We start from the raw sequence: 24,249 nt of genomic DNA on the forward strand, positions 1-24,249 counted from the left end.
ACGCCTAGCAAAATGACAAGTCATGAAGAAAGAAAACCTGCAACCGCAAAGAATTATAAATCATTACTCTTTTATTGTTTAGAGATAATTCCAACCCTTGAATAAGAAGTAACATATAATAGGTATGGTATGTAGTCTCCTTTCTTATATAAAGCAATTTGTCACACTCAAGTTAGGTATAATAGAGTTTTAAGTACACAGTAGGTGATATATCTAATGCCTGTGTCTTATAAACTACATTTCCCACATAAGATGTCCTCAATCTATTTTGTGAAATTCACCATTGTGGAACATGTAGTTCTAATATCTGGCTAAATATATGTATATGTGATTTATATAAATACCTGTTCATCCTGTGGAGGTGGGGCTGGCTGGGCTCGTCGACCATGTCGGGCTGGCTGGGGAGGTGGAGGCTGAAATAATCAAAACATGCAAGTATAATTGTCAGTGTTTAAATGTATGTGATAAACATCATGATCACTAATACAAAAGTAGTTCATTTATCACCTAAAAATGGCAAAAGGGGTATAACTCTGCCAAGAGAAGAAAAAGGGCATTTCTCTTATTTTTTCTTCTGTCTATTAAATACATGAATCCCAACATTCAGATGATTACATTTACCAGACTGTATAATGACATGATGAGTGTTTACATTGAACGGTTTTATTTGTTTTGTTTTTGTTATTTTACTAATAGATAACTAGAGCTTAGAATACAAGAGGCCCAAGGAGCCTTAACGGTCACCTGAGGAATATATGTCAATAATCTGGGGATTTTAAAATGTTGCAAAAATGTAACAACACTTGTGCAGGACCATGTGTAAAACATCTGTACCAAGTTTGAACATAACCCACCCAATGGTTCTTGAGAGGAAGTCCATAATGTCTTAGCCAAACAGAGGCCAGGATGGCCATCTTGGATTTTGAATCAAAAAGTTAAAACACTTGCCAGGACCTTGTGTAGAACATTCATATCAAGTTTCCCCTTTTCCCCCCTCCTGGGGCCCCTATTGGGGCCACGCCCTCTTTCTTCACAAACTTGAGGCGGCTTCCCATGCAGATGCTTTGTGCCAAGTTTGGTCAATATCCATACAATGGTTCTTAAGAAGTAGTCATTTAATGAAGGTTTTTACATATGGCCACTTTTACACCCCTTATGGGCCCCAAAGGGAACATTATCACTATTTTCAACATAATTTCATATGTCCTTCACCCTTTTGAGCACCCCCTAGTGGGGCTGTTTTTGACCCGATTTTTTTTTCATTCGCAAACTTTGTAGACCTTGCAATTAGGACCCTAAATATCAAATATGAATTTAATCTGACTGTTGGTTCATGAGAAGAAGATTTTAAAGATTTACCTAATTTTACACCTTTTTCCCCCTCCTGCGGCCCCTATTGGTGCCACACATTTTTTCTTTGCAAAATCCATCCAATGGTTCTTGAGAAGAAGTCATTTAAAGAAGGTTTTTACATATGGCCTCTTTTATACCCCTTATGGGCCCCAAAGGGAACATAATCACTTTTTTCAACATAATTTCATATGTCCTTCACTAAGGGATGCTTTCTACCAAATTCTGTTGAATCCCCTTATCCCCTTTTCCCCCCTCCTGGGGCCTTTATTGGTGCCATGCCCTTTTTCTTCGCAAACTTGAAGCGGCTTCCCATGGGGATGCTTTGTGCCAAGTTTGGTCAAAATACATTCAGTGGTTCTAGAGAAGAAGTCGAATATGTGAAAAGTTAACGAGGCACGACGCACGACGACAGACAAATCATGATGGCAATAGGTCACCACGAGCCTTCGGCTCAGGCGACCTAAAAAGGAAAAAATATGGTACCTAGGAAGTGGGTTAAAGTGTTCCTGGTCAATGTTATATGTGACTTGCAGATCTCTAGAATAGTGTAGTATAGTGCTCTGTACTGATGCCACCAGAACAAGGTTCCATTGTGGGAATGTGTGAAGTAGGAAATTGGGAGTATTTGTAGGTTTCATTGGTGGCAGATAAGCGTTGGTAATGGTGTGCTCGTCTGGTTCTATAGTCTGTAGTCTCTGACATGATCTTGTATGATTTTGTAAAAAAGTATTATTTTATCTTCGTATTATGGTATCTGTTGGTTGTGTAACATGCAGCTGTGTGTTGTGTTTTCCAAGTTGTTTGGTTTGTTTGGTGTAGGTCCCATATGGAGAAGCAGTATTCCAGTAGGGTCTCACTACACCAGTACGTATATATATATATGCCTAGTGTTGCGAGTTGATTGTATGTTGCACTGATTTCTGTACAGGATTAAAATGTTGAAAAAAACCAATAAGGTCTCTTGTATAACTCCTCTAAAAATGATTGAAATAAGGAAAAATGTAATTTCCTATTATAGCTAAAACAGCTACTACATATGTAGCAATTACTATACCTCTAAACTACATGTAACATATACCTGCTCTGCTGGTTTAGCTCGTCGACCGGGGCGTGCTGGCAGGGCCGGCTAAAATGACACACAATGCAAGTAATTTTAGTAAAAATTATGAAGAATCAGGAGTGATAAAGTAGACTGTGTATCTTCTAACTTCCTGGTATTCATTAAACAGTCATTTGATTATACAGTCATGTATACTATAAAAGAGACTACAAGGTAACCACAAACAAGACTACTTATGTCCAAAAGATCTGTTGTTGTGGTGACAATATTACACAAGGTACAATGTAGAAACAATTGCATGTATACCAGTATGAAATATAAATACCTTACATGGTCAAAACTACATAATATCCTTATAAAATATCTTTAAAAAGATCCCTTTCTATATATGGATTAAAAATGCCAATATCTTTTTGTATAATGAAGGAAATCGTTATGACTTTTGTATAAGAGTTAGCAATCACCATATTCTGTAGAAGCACATATGGCTAAAATTCTCAGTCATGGTAAATAGCTAAAATCCCAATACCGTATTTGATTTAATAAACCCATTGTGCTTACAAAAATAAACAAGAGATCCAAGAGAGATCTTGGCACCCACCATTGTTTGATCTTTATTTTCTTTTTGAAAGTTGGATCTTTTACCTCATTTCTCTTCTCTGATTTTGCTCTTAATGATAAGAAATTTGAACATTCCTTTGCAGAAATAGCGATGAAAATATTCACTTGCCAAATCCAAGACGGTCACCTTGACGCCATTTATTTTTTTATCAGTCCCAAAATCACACAAGCATAAGTAGAGACCAAAGGGAAGATACATACGAAATTTGAGAGAGATCCATTCAGTACTTAGTAAGGAATAGAGATAACAATCTTTACTTGGCAAAATCTAAGATGAAATAAGGATCAAGGGAAACATACACATGAAATTTGAGAAAAATCTATGCTGTAGTTCTCAAGAAATAGTGACAAACTTTCAAAGCCAAAATCCAAGATGGCTACCTGTCAGCCATTTTGTTTTTCTGAATAGTCCCAAAATTAGATGAGCACAACTACAGACCAAGAGAAACCTACATATCAATTTTGAGAGAGATCCATCCAGTACTTTTCATTGAAAAAAAATAAAAGTTGGCCACCTGTCTGCCATTTAGTTTTTCTGATTAGTCCCAAAATTAGATGAGCACAACTAGAGACCAAGGGGAACCCACATATGAAATTTGAGAAGGATCCATCCAGTACTTTTCAAGAAATAGCGATAACAAAAATTGTTAAAGGACAGACGGCTGGACGGACAACGACATACCATAGACATAGAGCTATTTGAATAGCCCACCATCAGATGATTGTGGGCTAAAATGGGGTGCACTTACAGGGACAAGTGTGCTTATTAAGTTGAATAGGGTGTATCATTTTGTGAATAACTAAAACCATACAACATATATGAATGTATTCCCCTTCCACCCACCCTCTCAAAAACAAATCCTATCATATTGCATGAAATTCAAGAAATCTTTCATGCTTGATTATTCACTTTTCCAACATATACCATGTTTAATCACTGATATTAGGTATGTAAATGTATGTAGGTATGTATATCATATGTCTATAGGAACTATACAATAAAATAGCATGAGGTTAAACAAGTTCACTGTAACCTTAAACTTACACTTTGGCTGAGTTTCATAGCTAACAATAAAACATAAGACACAATGACCTAAGTACTTGATATGAAGGTCCTCAAATTGGTGTATATCTAAGTGCCACTCCATGTACTGACATGTAGAGTGTAAAAGATTTAATCAGTTTAGTTTACTGAAGGTAAATATAACTTTTACAGAGTTGAACATTTGATAAGTCAATGGCTTTATCAAATTTCAGAGTGTACACAAATACTCCTCATTTGACTTCCTTGTAAACAAATTATCTGTGTTAATACTAAATATCTTTTGCTGTTAATAACTTCTCAGATATATAGAATGAACAGTTTTGTTGTATATATCTAATATTTTTCTGAAGTCTGTATATGTCTCTGGTAAGTAGATCACAGTTATCTGACCTCTATAGTGGTGACCTTGACTTTAGCAGGTGAAAGATATCCCACTCTGGTATCAAAATGTCTTCAGTTCAAGTCACCTATCATACAATATTACCTCACTAGACAAAATGTACAGATAGGAACATGGCTTTAACTATTTCTCTCTGATAGAGGACACTATAATACTACCCATTAGTCAAACATTACCTACCATCTCAATACTACTCATTAGTCAAACATTACCTACCATCTCAATACTACTGACTAGTCAAACATTACCTACCATCTCAATACTACTCATTAGTCAAACATTACCTACCATCTCAATACTTACTCATTAGTCAAACATTACCTACCATCTCAATACTACTCATTAGTCAAACATTACCTACCATCTCAATACTACTCATTAGTCAAACATTACCTACCATATCAATTAGTCAAACATTATCTACCATCTCAATTAGTCAAACATTACCTACCATCTCAATACTACTCATTAGTCAAACATTACCTACCATCTCAATTAGTCAAACATTACCTACCATCTCAATTAGTCAAACATTACCTACCATCTCAATACTACTCATTAGTCAAACATTACCTACCATCTCAATACTACTCATTAGTCAAACATTACCTACCATCTCAATTAGTCAAACATTACCTACCATCTCAATACTACTCATTAGTCAAACATTACCTACCATCTCAATACTTACTCATTAGTCAAACATTACCTACCATCTCAATACTACTCATTAGTCAAACATTACCTACCATCTCAATACTACTCATTAGTCAAACATTACCTACCATCTCAATACTTACTCATTAGTCAAACATTACCTACCATCTCAATACTACTCATTAGTCAAACATTACCTACCATCTCAATACTACTCATTAGTCAAACATTACCTACCATCTCAATACTACTCATTAGTCAAACATTACCTACCATCTCAATACTACTCATTAGTCAAACATTACCTACCATCTCAATACTACTCATTAGTCAAACATTACCTACCATCTCAATACTTACTCATTAGTCAAACATTACCTACCATCTCAATACTTACTCATTAGTCAAACATTACCTACCATCTCAATACTTACTCATTAGTCAAACATTACCTACCATCTCAATTAGTCAAACATTACCTACCATCTCAATACTACTCATTAGTCAAACATTACCTACCATCTCAATACTACTCATTAGTCAAACATTACCTACCATCTCAATACTACTCATTAGTCAAACATTACCTACAATCTCAATTAGTCAAACATTACCTACCATCTCAATACTTACTCATTAGTCAAACATTACCTACCATCTCAAACATTACCTACCATCTCAATACTATCTCATTAGTCAAACATTACCTACCATCTCAATCTACTCATTAGCCAAACATTACCTACCATCTCAATACTTACTCATTAGTCAAACATTACCTACCATCTCACTTAGTCAAACATTACCTACCATCTCAATACTACTCATTAGTCAAACATTACCTACCACCTCAAGTCAAACATTACCTACCATCTCAATTAGTCAAACATTACCTACCATCTCAATACTACTCATTAGTCAAACATTACCTACCATCTCAATACTACTCATTAGTCAAACATTACCTACCATCTCAATACTACTCATTAGTCAAACATTACCTACCATCTCAATACTACTCATTAGTCAAACATTTACCATCTCAATACTACTCATTTTTCAAACATTATCTACCATCTCAATACTACTCATTAGTCAAACATTACCTACATCTCAATACTACTCATTAGTCAAACATTACCTACCATCTCAATTAGTCAAACATTACCTACCATCTCAATACTACTCATTAGTCAAACATTACCTACCATCTCAATTAGTCAAACATTACCTACCATCTCAATTAGTCAAACATTACCTACCATCTCAATACTACTCATTAGTCAAACATTACCTACCATCTCAATACTACTCATTAGTCAAACATTACCTACCATCTCAATACTACTCATTAGTCAAACATTCAAACATTTATTACCTACCATCTCTACTCATTAGTCAAACATTACCTACCATCTCAATACTACTCATTAGTCAAACATTACCTACCATCTCAATACATTACCTACCATCTCATTAGTCAAAAATTACCTACCATCTCAATACTACTCATTAGTCAAACATTACCTACCATCTCAATACTACTCATTAGTCAAACATTACCTACCATCTCAATACTACTCATTAGTCAAACATTACCTACCATCTCAATACTACTCATTAGTCAAACATTACCTACCATCTCAATACTACTCATTAGTCAAACATTACCTACCATCTCAATACTACTCATTAGTCAAACATTACCTACCATCTCAATACTACTCATTAGTCAAACATTACCTACCATCTCAATTAGTCAAACATTATCTACCATCTCAATACTACTCATTAGTCAAACATTACCTACCATCTCAATTAGTCAAACATTACCTACCATCTCAATACTACTCATTAGTCAAACATTACCTACCATCTCTCATTAGTCAAACATTACCATCTCATACTCATTAGTCAAACATTACCTACCATCTCAATCTACTCATTAGTCAAACATTACCTACCATCTCTACTCATTAGTCAAACATTATACATACTCATTAGTCAAACATTACCTACCATCTCAATACTACTCATTAGTCAAACATTACCTACCATCTCAATACTACTCATTAGTCAAACATTACCTACCATCTCAATACTACTCATTAGTCAAACATTACCTACCATCTCAATACTACTCATTAGTCAAACATTACCTACCATCTCAATACTACTCATTAGTCAAACATTACCTACCATCTCAATACTACTCATTAGTCAAACATTACCTACCATCTCAATACTACTCATTAGTCAAACATTACCTACCATCTCAATACTACTCATTAGTCAAACATTACCTACCATCTCAATACTTAATCATTAGTCAAAAATAACCTACCATCTCAATACTACTCATTAGTCAAACATTACCTACCATCTCAATAATACAAACATTAGTCAAACATTACCTACCATCTCAATTAGTCAAACATTACCTACCATCTCAATACTACTCATTAGTCAAACATTACCTACCATCTCAATACTACTCATTAGTCAAACATTACCTACCATCTCAATACTACTCATTAGTCAAACATTACCTACCATCTCAATACTACTCATTAGTCAAACATTACCTACCATCTCAATTAGTCAAACATTACCTACCATATCAATTAGCCAAACATTACCTACCATCTCAATACTTACTCATTAGTCAAACATTACCTACCATCTCAATACTACTCATTAGTCAAACATTACCTACCATCTACCATCTCAATACTACTCATTAGTCAAACATTACCTACCATCTCAATACTACTCATTAGTCAAACATTACCTACCATCTCAATACTACTCATTAGTCAAACATTACCTACCACAATACATCATTAGTCAAACATTACCTACCACAATACTACTCATTAGTCAAACATTACCTACCATCTCAATACTACTCATTAGTCAAACATTACCTACCATCAAACATTCAATACTACTCATTAGTCAAACATTACCTACCATCTACTACTCAAACATTAGTCAAACATTACCAATCTCAATACTACATTAGTCAAACATTACCTACCATCTCAATACTACTCATTAGTCAAACATTACCTACCATCTCAATACTACTCATTAGTCAAACATTACCTACCATCTCAATACTTACTCATTAGTCAAACATTACCTACCATCTCAATACTACTCATTAGTCAAACATTACCTACCATCTCAATTAGTCAAACATTACCTACCATCTCAATACTACTCATTAGTCAAACATTACCTACCATCTCAATACTACTCATTAGTCAAACATTACCTACCATCTCAATACTACTCATTAGTCAAACATTACCTACCATCTCAATACTACTCATTAGTCAAACATTACCTACCATCTCAATACTACTCATTAGTCAAACATTACCTACCATCTCAATACTACTCATTAGTCAAACATTACCTACCATCTCAATACTACTCATTAGTCAAACATTACCTACCATCTCAATTAGTCAAACATTACCTACCATCTCAATACTACTCATTACTCTAACATTACCTACCATCTCAATACTACTCATTAGTCAAACATTACCTACCATCTCAATTAGTCAAACATTACCACCTACCATCTCAATACTACTCATTAGTCTAACATTACCTACCATCTCAATTAGTCAAACATTACCTACCATCTCAATTAGTCAAACATTACCTACCATCTCAATCTCAAAATACCTACCATCTCAAATTAGTCAAACATTACCTACCATCAATTTGTCATTACCTACCATCTCAATACTACTCATTAGTCAAACATTACCTACCATCTAAACACTACCCATTAGTCAAACATTACCTACCATCTCAATACTACTCATTAGTCAAACATTACCTACCATCTCAATACTACTCATTAGTCAAACCTTACCTACAGCTCAATACTACTCATTGGTCAAAACATTACCTACCATCTCAACATGTCTCATCAGTAAAGGATAGTTATTGTGTGCAGAATTTCTTCTGATGTTGTGTACTATTATTCATGGGCGTTTTAATTGTAATACCAGTGTTGGCAAACAAAAGGGAGAGATGATTGATATTTGTATCCCGTTTATGATATGTCAGAGGAGCCATACATCGTATATTCTTAACAGTACTCAAAATGAAGTTGGCAGGCACCTTACCTGGCATGAGCTTACTGTTAGATAATTACTTTTATTCCTATAACAGCACATTGTTGTTCTCCATAATGAATAATACCTTAGGTGTCAAAGTGAAAATTGCTCAGAGCTCACATTTAACTGATGGCAATGGAGGGTGTTAAATATTGATATTGTATTATGTGTTGTCTTGTTGTAAGCCCATCTATGAATTTGAGTTGTAGGTAAAGCAAGTAAATTCAAATACTTTGTGTATGTAACAAGAATCAGGAATAAACTTCTACCTTTAATACTTAAGTCACAAATAGTGTGACACATGCACATCAAATTGCAAAGCATATATCAATCTTAGCATTCTGATCTCCGACAAGAGTTACCTTCCCTTGTTTCATTCTATCAGTATAAGGTTTGACAACTGATGCAATCATAGTCAAGAATCACATCCCATATGAGATGGAATATGTGAGTAAAGAATACATCAGGTGCAGAAATTTAAACAGAAATATATGCAAACAAACATTACAATTTATTCAAGATAAAAAAATTGGCAATGAATGCAGATAGGCATTAGTTGATCTCTAAGCAAGGCCAGAATGGATACAGAAAAACATTTAGGCTCAATCATGCTTCTATACCTCTTCCATGGATTTTGCATAAAGCAAAAATTTTACACATTCTGCATTCAAAATTTTTGAATGAATCGTAAAGCATTTTTCTTTTTCATTACCTTGACATTTATCAGACAGTGTTAAGAAATTTCTGTGTATCAGGTAATTACCTTTACCTTCATCAGACAGTGTTAGGAAATGTCTGTGTATCAGGTAATTATCTTTACCTTTATCAGACAGTGTTAGGAAATGTCTGTGTATCAGGTAATTATCTTTACCTTTATCAGACAGTGTTAAGAAATTTCTGTGTATCAGGTAATTATCTTTAATTTTATCAGACAGTGTTAAGAAATTTCTGTGTATCAGGTAATTATCTTTACATTTATCAGACAGTGTTAAGAATAATTATCTTTAATTTTATCAGACAGTGTTCAGAAATTTCTGTGTATCAGGTAATTACTTTTATCTTTACATCAATATCTCAGTAAATCTACTATCAACATTTGGAAGAAAGGTTCAAAATATGTTCTACTGACATCTTTTTTTTCTAAATAAACTATCATATCTGCATTTTAACATAAAATAAAAAATTTTGTTTTAACACCACGATATATATCCAAGTTGCTGAGCAAATCGCTGTAGTTGATACAAAGCTTGAATATTTAATTCAAGACATTTAGATTAAATGAGTTTTCAAAAAGCATGCATCATGACTTGAAACTTAGGACATACAGGACAATTCAGAAAACATGCCTCCACTGATAATGGCTACAATATTACTGGTATAACATGTGTATTCATTGGCTCTACAGGCAAACATTTAAAACCACTGTAAAATATCCTATCTACACGTTTTGATGATCCAAAACATTACATATTGGCTGTTTTTTTACATCACCAAGGTCAAAGTCCAAAAAAGTCAAAGCCCAAATAAAGGTCAGAGTAACTGGTAATGTCATTTTGAGGCAGGTCTCCTTGTAGCATCTGTTGACAACCTCATTGAACAATATCCGGGAGGTCCTTTGAATGCCATTATTTTTAGGGTAAAGTATTTTGCCCAAAGACACAACCGCGACAGCACAAACTGGTCGCTTTCTCAGCTCCTGCCACAGGTAGGTTACATATGCCAACTCTCATACCTACTAAGCTAATGTAGCCCCTGTCAGTGACAAATAATGTCTAATTCACCACCTTTGATCATACAATCGGGAATTATGGGATTAAGATGAATGAATTTTACTAAGCAAGAAATTGCTCAACATTTTCATATATAAAGCAGTAAGTTAAAGGATAAGCATGTATCATTAATATAGCATAGTACAAATGTTCCATGTCTGACCAGTAGAATGCAGGCAATTTTATAGGTCTACCCAGCGTCATAGACACAAAGGCTTCAATCTTACCTCAGGATCATCAGTCTCTTCATATGTAGGCTGGATAAAAATTCATTGCCAAATATATCTTAATGCATTCATGAAGAACTGATTATCACATTTCTCTTTCAACAAGTTTAGTCCTAATTCAATCTCTCAGAGACCATTGACATTGACCTCTAATTTAAAGTAGGAAGTCTGGCTGATTAAGGGATAGTTGATAACAGGTTTTTAATTAATACTGAATTTCTACTAAAACCATGATAGTGGGCTTTAAAAACACAATACAAACAATATTGCACTATAAAATCTATAGATGAGTTAACGGATATGTATACATATAATATACAGAGTAATATGTTCAAGTCACTGGTGGATTATATTATACATGTACACAATAATTGGTTACATAAAAGAAATGTACATTTAATCTTTATAAAAAATAGAAATAAATCTCAGATTTTGATAGAAGACAGTTGTTGATACAAAAAGAAAACATTTTACTAAGAATATTCAGAGACGCTTAATGCATGTCAATTCTATGTTCCTGGGACATAAATAGAATTGTTAATTTAGAAATTTTACCAAATAAAATTTCGTCTCAATTTTAGAAGAAATGTAACCCTGGTAAGATACTAGCTGCAAAAGATGGCGGTCAGATTGAGAGAACTTCTCTTTAGCTCAATCGGTTAGTAAGACAGAGGTCCCGGGTTCGAATCCTAGCAGAGGCATTGAAATAAGTATACTGGTGCCCATGTAGGGACTCAGGAATAATACTTTGCAATATTTTCACAAGCGCCGCTGTGACCCCTGGACACTGGAGGATGAGTTATTTTCTATAGCGGAAGTATGTAACCTTGCTAAAATATCAGCTGCAAAATATCACTTGGCTGAGAGAACTTCTCTTTAGCTTGATCTGTTGAGTGTCAGAATAGTAAGCCAGAGGTTTCAGGTTCAAATTATAGTGGAGGCATTGAAATAAATAATGACCTCTGTTCCATTGGCAACCATGTAGGGACTCAGGAATAATAATTAGCATTACCTTCACAAGTTCCACTGTAACCCTAGCGGAGGCATTGAAATAAATAATGACCTTTGTTACAGAAATATTAATTAAGACAGGAGATGGGACATGTCAATATTCAACAAACAAAATCTGACAGGCAAGCAACGTCCAATAGAAACGTTTTTTCATTCCCTTAGCAACCTGTGTCTCTCTTGGTTCAGAAAGCAGCATACCTAGACATACATTAACAAATGAATTTTGCTGATAACTTACAATGGATGTTGTCCATTAATCTTTTCCCTTAAATGTCAATTGTATTGTAAACATTAATACCAGGTATATACATATCCCAAGCTTCCCTCAAAAAACAAATTATAAGTTTGATACAAAATGTTTACAATGGATAGTTTACAAATAAATAAAACAGTAAGGTATACCTGTTCAATCTCTGGAGGTGGTGGCTGGGCACGCCGACCAGGACGGGATGGCACGACAGGCTGGGGTGACGCTATCAGGTGAAAGAAAATCGGAGGTAAGTTAATAACATCATTGAAGCTTCAGTTTTTCCTTTTTAAAATGACCTCTGTAACTGAATATCATCTCAAAAACTGTTCATTTGTTGGCTTTGATAGAAGCACACAACAGCTTTACTGTTTGAGTACCCAGGGAAAACACAGTAAATCTGGCAAGTGAACCCATGTACCTTTTCATGTCCTTTCAGGGAATGAAACCCGGATGTCTAGTATACGGCAACTGTGTTACTTCTACTACACCACTTGACCACTCTATTAAACATACTTTAAACATGTATGTATGTTTAATTGACAACAAGATTCTCTTTACTAAACATATATTTTGTTGAATTACTATCCAATACCTTGGGGTGCAGCTCTCACTGGGCGACTTGGAGGGGGCTGTTTTAGGTCAGGCTGATCATAGGCCTCCTCTGGACCATCTAGAACAGAACACAATCAACTGTAACATACTGAGGTAAAGGTGGGGTCAACATTTTGCCCCACATAGATTTCTATTATTTTTTTGCCATATGTAGATGCATGAAAATAACCTACAACCGCATAAATGATTAGTCATTACAACTACTTATAATCATACTGGACCTCCTTGTATAACACCAGGTTGAGTGACAAAGGTACCCTAACATAGTGACAAATATTTGTTACATGAGAATTTAAAATGAAAATATTTATATACCAGCCTAAAGTACATAAAATGTCCATTATTTTGATACCACATATGTTATATTAGCATAAAATGTGTAAGCATATTGATAAATATTTAAAAGAAAATGCAAAATTTTCACAGAATAAAGAATAAATCAAAGTCTGTAAAGTCCATTTTGTATAGTTGCAATCTCAGTCTATATTTCATACTTCTTTAAAAACTTTCTACGTATATATGCTGTCTATTGAATAAGTTTTACATGACTCTAAAACCGGTAAAATATATTTTTAGCAATTTAAACTTGCTTAATGCATAATTTGCCTTAATCATGAAGATTTTTCGTTGTTTTTTGTGCCAAATACTGCTATATTTTCCAGTTTTGTGTAGTACCAAAGCAAATTAAGAATTTTGTATTTGTTTTAAAATTAAATTCAGTAGGTATAATTTAACATGGTGTTTTCTGCACTAGAAATCTATCCTCTAAAGAACAACGGACAGTTTTGTTTGTATTATAAAAACTTAACAATGATTAAATAATCTGTATTACTGATAACATGTTATCGTCATTCCAATTTTCTTCGCTTATCATTGAACATAACAATAATGGATATAAATAAGTTAGATAATTCTAATTAATAATTAATAAATGAGGTCAGAAATGATAACCTTTTCTGACACCTGAATGTGCAAGTATGTTAATTTCCTGAAACAGATAAAGGTATTACTATAAAGTATTCATACCATTTTTGCTAAGTATCTATAGACAATTACATAGACAAAGTTACACTTATGTCAGACATTCTGTATTTAATTCAAATTACTGCAAATCTCCCATCAAGTTTACTTATAATCATGTCAGACGTGTGCATAGGTCGTGGTTGCAAAACCAAGTTGAAAGATTTATCTCAAGGAGCCCGAGCTCAAGTTAGACCAGCTGCTGACAGCTGAGATCATTAGCATAACAGAAGAAAGCATATTATGTGGAAAGTGCTACAAGCGGTACTTCAAGCAAAGGCCATTGCAGTCTGAATTGTATAAACCGTCTGGTATGAGCACTCCAGATGACCTGGCGAATGATGCAGATGATGCTTACACTGATTTCATGTCATCAAACCAACTACCACTAATCTCTGTTGGGAAATTATTTGATGGTGGCGATTCACATAAAAGATGTGTCATATGTGGAAAAGAGGGCACTGGGCTATGCACTTTTCCCCAGCGTGCCAGGACAAACTTGATATTTTTCCATTTTCTATGGTGTCCCCCTGATGTTCGTGTTTGCAATGACCATGTAATTGGTGACTTTGTGAATATTTCTTTGCCACTAGATCTGCAAACAAGGAAACCGTTAGCTCTTCATCTTCAAGAGAAAAGCTAATCAGGTTATCAATGACCTTCTTGAACTAAGGCATTTCCTCTCTGCTGGTACTCCAACTAACACAGGCATAGATGTAGACCATCTCAGAAATGAAGATATCAAAGCATGGACTGGTTACACACTTGCCCAAATGCAGCAAATCCATAGCATTTGCTCCTCACACATCAATAGAGGATCATGTTCCTCTACATTCCATGCTTTGCTTCTTTTTTGGGTTAAACTGAAGACCAATATTTCATGGTCTCAACTTTGTGTCTTGTGTGGTCTGACAAAAAAACAATATGTGTCTCACACATTTCATAGCGTCTTAAAAGCCTTGAGCCAGACCATTGTACCCCGTTTCCTTGGTCCAAGATTCATTACCTGCGAGGACGCTAAGTGCCACAACACTGCCTTTACAAGATGTTTCTACAGGGACAAAGTAACTGTAATCCTTGATGGTACCTATATTTATGTCCAAAAAAGTGCTGATCACCCCCTCCAAAGATCCTCATACTGTGGGCAAAAGAAGCACAACTGTTAAATCCATGAGCATTGTCTTTCCAGATGATTATATACTAGACACTATTGGGCCTTTTTATTGCAATGATAATGATGCAAATATCTTGACAAAAATTCTTGGAAGAGTTGAGAACCTGACCTTGTGGCTCAGTGAAGATGACAATGTGATTGTTGACTGGAGGTTTAGGGATGTGTTGGAGCTGCTGCAAGGTTCAGGGTTTTCTGTGTACATGCCTTCCTATCTTCTGTCAGGTCAGACACAACATGATACACTTACTGCCAACAAGGACTGCCAGGGTACTAAGTCAAGATGGGTTGTGGAGATCTACCATGGACTGAAACAGTGGAAACTGTTCAGAGAACAACTCAGCTCAAACTACTTCCTTAGTGTCATAGAGGAACTGGTAAAAGTAGCTACTGTTCAACAGAGTTTCCATATGGATATGGAATATTTAGCAACAGTAACCTGCGGATTATACCAGTTGAAAGTAGCACCCAGATATATTGCTGAGCATCAGACTCCTGTGGGAGACTTTGAAGTTTGGGTCTATCAGCATGATGAAAATCCATTCAAGGCACAAATCACAGTCAAAATACAACATTTGGATTGCGTTTGACAGAAATGATCAAGATGACCCTGTCAAAGATTACTACTGTGTCTGTCCAGCAGGCAAGGGAACTGTTGAAATGTGTGCACATGTTGCGTGCATTTTGTATTTCTTGGGCCATGTTCAGCATCAAGATCAAACTAACCAAGTCCATGCAACACTCAAGTTCAAACAAGCAATCACTTGAGCAGTTCTGCTATACTAAAACGCAATGTAATGTGCTGCAAACTGCAACTGTTCTATCTCTTATTAGCTTCTCAAAGTGCCACAAATTATGGATTGAAACTGAGAAAGGCAAAACCTGTTACTATTACTGTACATAATCTATCTAATAAGGTCACTTTATTGACATTCATCAAAAGATTTGTAGAAAGCTGCTAACTAAATCTTTAAATTGTGAAACTTGCACAAAAATGTCTTTATTTTAACAAATTTCATTTGTGTGATCTTGAACAGAGGTCAAGTTCAGAAATGTTAACCAAACTGATACAAATTGACATGAACAACCACCTTGTCAAATGGCAAGACCAACAGACTTTTGGTTAATAAGCTGTCACTATTTAACAAAAATGAAAAAAAAATAGTGTTTCTTGGTTTTTTTCAACAAATGTGTAATATGACAAATTTATCGGTTTTCATTTTTTCCAAGAATCCTCCATTTGAAAGATATCATCTGTGGCCAACTTTTAAGCAAGTATGAAAAATAGACTGGTTTTGGAAGCAATGGCTTTTTATATGAGTTTTGGCTGCATTTTTCAAAATGAAAGAAACGTTTCTCCTGAAATAGTGTGATACGTGGTATCAAAATGTTGGTTGGTATAATGTGCACACATTAATGACATAATTTTATTGAAATTGCATCATGATAATGCACTAGAAGGAATCACATAACAATTACTTTAACACCCACCAAAGTGTTAGTCAAGGAGCTTCCATTTTATCAATTCCAAGACTAACTTTTCCGTATTTAAGCTTCTGATACCCATGTCTGTTTATGGTTATCATATTTTGTTCCAAGTGGGGGCCGATGCTAATGTTAAATTCCCATATATGTTGACCCCATCTTTTTACAGCATTCACAAACTTATATTCACCTGTATGAATGAGTCAGATATTTAACAATCATGATAACACATGTACAGAAGGTCAGAAAAATTGACTTTGCACCATTTCAACAAGTAACATAGAAAAAGGAAGTGCTTAATTAAAACATACTGGAATAAAAGAAAAAATGTGTAACTGTTGTTTTTTGTTTCTCATATACAGAAGACAGGATCTATAGATTTTGAGTCTGATTAGTGAAGAAACTATGATAAGGTTTACATGGGTATGCCACATCAGGCAGTAAAGGAGTTGGACAGAATGCCAACCTTGAAATTTTTGTTGTCCTATCCGTTTCACAGAATTTTGTTTAAAGTCACTTAGTGCTGTTTTCAAACTAGCAACAGAAAACGCTGGCTTGGGAGCTGGTTCTCGTCCCGGAACTGGTGGAGCTAACTGTTCCTTTGTGTTTTCATAGTCATCATCAGGACTAGAGTCTGAATCTTGCTGGTTCTGATGTGATGGTAAAAACTTGACAATCATCAACCCAATCATCCAAATACACAAGTACCTTACCAATCATCCAATTGTAGAAATAGTTCCTCATCAAAAATTACATTAGTGAATCATAAAACCCAATCATCAAGTTATTGCACAACACATTGCTTTGATTTGATTTGAACATATTTTAAGGCACAAGTTATATAACAAGTAAGAAATATAACCACACAATTCTCTCAGATTTACTGTCATATTTGTACTGTTGGTAAATACAGACCAAAAAACTCAACTGAACTGAATGACAATACTGAATAATGAAATTTATGAAAACTGTAATACAATTTTGTTAATTTCACATTCATGCATAATATTTACATTTAGAGGAATTAAATCTACTTAATGGTTATCAAGTGTAACAGATCTGTCATGGATATCTTTCACTGAAAATTTGTAAAAACATCTTTAAATGATAACTTATCAATAAAACATCTGTGCCAAAATCACTGACACAGCTTTGCAGAAATGTTTAAATCTGGTTAAGGACCCTTATATGTTTTTGTATACAAGAAGGATAAGGTACTGTTTACAGGGAAACATTTGCCTGGCACTTCCTCGCTGTCAATTAAAAACATTAATTTTCACCCAGTGATACAATATACAAATGTGCTTTTCTGCTTTAACATCAAACTTTTACACCAATTTTAAAAAACAATTTTGCCTAGAAGACCAAATGGAAAAATAAGTGAAAGCTGAACTCCAGCAAATCTTTCCCTGTACATTGTATATAGAAGTTGCAAGCAGGTTCAGACTATTGTGTTAGTGGAAAGCAAGCAGGTATACATAAAAATCTACTAAACTTAATTATTGAAAATATACAACTACCTAAATCTAATTCACAATTTAAACAATTTAATAGTTTATTCTAAAATTTGGTCAAATCATGAACATTTATTCTAAAATTTGAAGGTCAAATCATGAGCATTTATATTCTAAAATTTGAAGGTCAAATCATGAGCATTTATATTCTAACAGTTGTCTTTATAATGGAATGAACTTCAATGTATTTGGTAGAGCATGATTGAAAGAATATTTTACCAGAATGTCTTTTTATTAATATAATAATCTCAATATCCACACTTTAACTGATTTAGATATTAGTGTAAAGATTACAATATCATACATGTATGTAGAAGATCCTTGTAACTCATAAATCAATATTACCACTACACACACACAAATCTTTTAAAATACCTGGTGTATTAATTAGCTGGTGTATTTAATAGTTAAAAATTACCGTAATACCTTAATCTCCTACTTAAAACAAAAATACAAAAGGTCTGAAAATTACTGATTCTTTAATTAAAAAAAACACAATGATTTAGTGTTATTAAATGTTGTAAATGAATTGGTTTTTTTTTTAGGTAAATCTTTCCCCTCTTAAATATTGATTTGTGTTTATGATACAGGTACTTTAATGGTAATCTAATGCCTACATTGTATATAACTCGAAGATCAAAATGACTTACTGTTAGCGGGATATTTCAATTATCAATGTTACAAAAAAAGCATAAGTACCTGAAGTATCTGGCTGCATTCTTACTACTGGCGGTCAAGAAATGAAAAGCTTGACCGATGAAAGTGTGTTAGGCCAATCCAAAATCATGACTCATTTGTGAATGACAAGAAAATGTTACAGGCAATGAATCAGAGTTTTTATAACATTTTCACAATAAAATCTGTTGATCATGTTATAACTACATGGCCTATACATTTGACTTTAGACACTGTTACAACTTATAGTGTGACTGAGTCTACTTTCACTTTCACAAAATTCATTAAAAGAACTAGTCAGTGAATCTTTAAACAGTACTGTACCTGGTCTTGAAATTTTGTCTGGTTTTTTGTAAACTCGCGTTGGCTTACGGTCAATGTTATTCACATGACCTGATGAATTGTTTCTGAAAATATGTCGACAAGCGATGACAGCTGAACCTTCCTTAAAGAAGGTTTTTAGTCTATTTTCTGGCGGTAAGCTAGAACTCCTTTTTCTTGTACGCTTTCCAAATCCTTTTTTCTCTAAGAATTTTCCTAATGCACTCATGGTGGTTATATCTGTGGAGGAGCTAGGTCGTGGTGATATACTCGCACTCTCACTTTTCATGCTAACTTCCATTGGAGCATTAGATATCCATCTTCATGTGGAATGGGATGTCCAATATTCATCAAGAAAGTGGATATTAGATTTACACTTTTTATATGTCAAAAATGTTCAGCAGAAACCGATGCATCCATACTCATGATGCTGAGACTGTATTGCATTGATTTAAAGAAAATTTTGTTATCTAGCACTGTTCTGAACTTCTCCTAGGTTTTGAATGGTGACTAAATGAAGTAATTTTAAATCTTTTACCACTTATCAAAGCACCATAACCATCACATCATAATAATTTTAAAATCCATAATCTTGACAGAAAATCACAAATATCCACGAAGAGATATCAAACTTGTTGAATTAAGTCAACACCTGGGCACCTGTCATGATCAGCTTCAATTAACACACAGAATGTAACTGATCCTATCATAATGTCAGTGACTCTTCAGATTCAGTCAGCTCTAAAATGTTATCATAATACAGTATGTGATGATGAGCAATATTCCATGAACTATACTGTATAAAAATATTGACACTCCCTGTCATTTACATTAACAGAGAGAATCAATTAACTCCAAAAATCATAAAATAGGACACAAATCAGTCCAAGGCCAACCGTAATGTCACCATTCTGTCTCGTATCACCACATGTATTGGTCAAGTTGTCAACAAAGCTGCAATAGATGTTTTTACACTGAAAATCGTGTACATGGATAGTTGACTTACGGTGTGACTAACCCTTCTATATTCCTACTACCTTAAGAAACTGTATGACCTCAGGGTGTTGATATGTCAGCCGTGAGCTCCAGGGACATATCTCATGATTGAGTGATGATGGATGGATTTAGGGCACTATGTACCTTGTTAGTCATTGAAATCTGTAAGTGGACACCAACTCAACATGTCCAGTAATCCTTACTAATATCATTACTGTGAATGTCATTGTTTATAGAGAGCCTTACATTAAGATAGGATGCTGGATGTCATGACAAGGTATCAGAATGGTGATGACATACAGAGCCAGTATGACGTAGATTTCTATATCTATGTCTCTGGCAGTATAAATTACATTGTACATTTGGGACCTACGAGTTAAATACTGTATGTGCCAGGTAGTGTATAATCAAATTAATAAGTTTTGTTTTTTCTTTTTGAATTCAATACTGATATCAGAGGTTGAATATTACATCTTTCAATATTCAAAAACCTCTTTAAGAAAAAAATGGAGACATAAACAGTCTCTTGTTAAACTGAATACATCATGATCAGGTTGTTACACAGTTACAAAGAATGCAAAACATTACAATACATGGAAAGACAAGTTACTTATTGTTAGCAGACACTTGGCCTTTGTAGAAACTTTATAGAAATGTGGCCAATGCAGAAAGCTTTTCATCAATTAGAAAATGTTATTTTGGATATATATCATATTCTTTATAAACAATGTTTATTAATGCTGGCCTAAAATGCAGATAGGTCATTTAATACACAAATAACTAACAAATTAAGATATTCTGGACAGTTTTTTCTTTTTTTTTTTTTTTTTGCTTTGTTGTTTTTTTTTTAATAAGAACTATATTTAAGACATATATATTTGGTGGTTACGAAAAACAAAATCTCACTAAAGCTAAGAAGGAAACTTGCAGAAATACACACAATATATTCATTAAGAATCTGAGTTGAGCTGTAATTAATATGATAATCTACAAAAATTTTAACATGCTAATGCATTTACGTTTACTGTTGCAGTTAACAATTATGAGATTTCTATGTGCATAAGTTGATAAATTCTTGTAGTGTCCATCTAATACAACATATCCCCAATGAAGTCATACATGTACTGACACTGGCCTACTGGTAAACATCATGATGTTGATTTTATAAGTAACTGCATGATTACATCATCATGCAGAGTTTTGGGGTAAGTCACAGCACTTGGCAGTATATGATTCAATACTTAACTTGTACCTTAGGGTTCAAATTGTAAATACACCATGCAACATTAAATGACAGGTATACCCCTCATGTATGATTTTACAGAGAAGCACTCAGATACATATGAGGGATTAAAAGTCCAATAAAACATAACATAATTTTGTATCAGTAAAAAAGCTCTTATTCCGAGTAAATTAAATATCTTCTTAATTTTTTTTCTTTATATAATCATTAGGTTTCTCTTTAATTGCAGTTTCAGTGTGTGTTTAAAATATTAAAAATCTTTAAAAAAAATTTTTATGAAGTTTTGAAATTAATGCTCAACAATTTTTAAATGACAGAATAGATATGACTTTTAATGCTTTTCTCTCTTATTTAAGTTGCTGTGTACATTGTGCATGAGAAGAAGTGAATAGGTCGTCTAAAGAACAATGACTTTTTCTGACATGGGCAGGTAGGTGATCCTCTCTTCCAAGTTAGGATAAACCCTTTCACTAAAGTCTGTTGTCTGGGTTTACCACCTTGTGAAAAGTCATTTGTGGTAGTCTCCTGTTGTAGTAGGTTATCTCACTAAGCAACATACAACAGGCATATGTCACATGCCATCTAAAGCAATTAGGGTAAAATGTCTCAGTCACTTAATTACCATCATGTCACACACCCACTGATAAATTTCTAAGCTTCCTCAGAAATAACCATGGGTAGGGAGAATCGAACCATTGACTACAGACCTTCATCCAAGGTTACGTAGGCCACACTCTATTTTAATCAAGCTATACTGTACTGGCCATGACCTTTCACCTGGATTTTTTTTGGTTTTACTTATTTCATCTATCATAAGAGTTCTGTTATTAACAAAAAAATTACCTCTAATTCACCTGCCAAAGAACGGAAAAGTACCTACCAAAAACTGGGAGTTTCTCACTCTGTCTCCGCTTATGAAATCTCACAAAACGAATTCTCTTGAATTTCTCCTGAAAGCTTGAACAACATCCCATGCTATCAGAGAAATATGAAAAACACAACAAAACTATATTCTGTATACAGGATGGAGTGATCCTGGATGGTTTCTAAGGATATTGACATACTGGTTAGAAGGTATATGTGACGTTTGGTGTCTCTTGGTGCATGGTGACACCTCTCTAACCCTCAGCTGTAATTTATGGTTACCCTGGGTAGACATAGTCACGATATACCTGGTAGATGTTTTTCCTATCCTTAATTTTACACGGCATCACACCATATTTTAATACACAAAATCTTAAATGTCAAACATGTCATACAGATGTCTTTCATAATACAAAGTTAAGTAATTATGTGCAGTTTTCATGTGCTTAATTGTAAAACAAATATAGGTTCCTGTGTGATGGGAATGATGTGCCAGCATTTTTTATGTAGCAGAGTGAGATGGGAGAAGAATGTTCAATTTTATGCAAAGTGGAAGGCTACATGTATACAGGAAGTAAGTCTTTGATAATGTCAAGGTTTTTGCCAGGGCAGGGTTAAACAAGAAAATGATCACTCACTCTCTGTTTCAGATTCTGATAGACAACCTGATGCTGTAGTTGTGAGTTGTCCACTAGCATTAGGTAACCCCCCTGTTCATCCTCCACACCTCCTGAACAGACAGTGTTGTGCTTGCAATTTATATCTATCACAAAAACAATTCAACCACTATGTGGCAGTTTACTAAGTGGCCTGGAATTTTGAGTTGTAGCATAACGGTAGTAATTTTGTTAATGCAAACAGTAAATTTTGTGTTTTCATTTTCTTCTTTGATAGTAATAGAAATACCAAATATAACAAACTTGCTAATACCAAAGGTCATAACCAAAAAGCTTGATATGTCTATTAACTTCATAATGATCAATACTGAAGGTATTTTGAGTAAAATGACTGCTCAGATGAATGCACAGAGAAAGGGATGGATGAATCAAAATTAATACCATTCCCTTTAAATGTGCTTAACACCAGAAAATAAAAAAATAATTGTGACCTTGAATTGTCAAATTTTTACATATTTTGAAAAAAATGTCACAGTTTACCCACTGCAATGTATCAATATTTGTGGACATCTTTGTGATTGTTTTTTTTGACATGGTAAGTTAACAAAGTATTTCATGACACCTAGATGCTCATACAAATATATAATTTCAAAAGTGCAAAAAGTAACAAATCATATGGTTTATCCTGAAACACCAAAAGTTTTTAAGGAAATTATACGAGGTGTTATTTTTTGTACTTTTGAAATTAAGCATCGGGATGTTAAAGAAGTGTTTTTTCTCCATTAATTTACCATATCATGTGAAAAAATCACATCCATGTCCAGAATCTGCATGTTTGTAATTTTTCTATTTTCCATTATTCTTTTCTTATATCATTCTACCCTAGATACATATTAGGGAAATTGTCGAGGTTGTATGTATCTTTTTAAACGCAATCAGCGTTTACATATGTTCGCATTCAACAAACAATCACACTACTGCAGCTTCATTCATGTTGATACATTACAATTCCTTATGTATATATACAGTAGAACATGGATAAGTTGCAGTCAATGGAACCAAATGAAATATAAGACTTATACAATGGTTTGACTTAACCATGTTTCTATGAACCGAGACATTGTGTGATGTAAAAAGTGATACAATGACTCATCAGTGTCTATCAGAGAGATCTTATATAGAATAACCTAAAACTT

General features: G+C 34.1%; 1 protein-coding gene across 1 annotated transcript in view; it reads right to left on the reverse strand.

The window, feature by feature from the left end:
* Positions 1 to 344: 344 nt before the first annotated feature.
* LOC132549254 (proline-rich proteoglycan 2-like) overlaps positions 345 to 24,249 on the reverse strand; it is a gene marked incomplete at its 3' end in the record, with an annotated part of 43,210 nt that continues 19,305 nt past the window's right edge. The window contains exons 9-14 of the mRNA XM_060213171.1: positions 17,290 to 17,476; positions 13,128 to 13,205; positions 12,688 to 12,758; positions 11,275 to 11,304; positions 2,432 to 2,479; positions 345 to 413 (exon numbers count right to left, since the gene is read on the reverse strand). Of these exons, the coding sequence (XP_060069154.1) occupies positions 345 to 413; positions 2,432 to 2,479; positions 11,275 to 11,304; positions 12,688 to 12,758; positions 13,128 to 13,205; positions 17,290 to 17,476 (483 nt within the window). The remainder of the gene's footprint in view (positions 414 to 2,431; positions 2,480 to 11,274; positions 11,305 to 12,687; positions 12,759 to 13,127; positions 13,206 to 17,289; positions 17,477 to 24,249) is intronic.

Source organism: Ylistrum balloti, unplaced genomic scaffold, assembly GCF_031769215.1.
Source record: "Ylistrum balloti isolate Yb309-2 unplaced genomic scaffold, AGI_CSIRO_Ybal_v1 Utg370052, whole genome shotgun sequence".
NCBI lineage: Eukaryota > Metazoa > Mollusca > Bivalvia > Pectinida > Pectinidae > Ylistrum > Ylistrum balloti.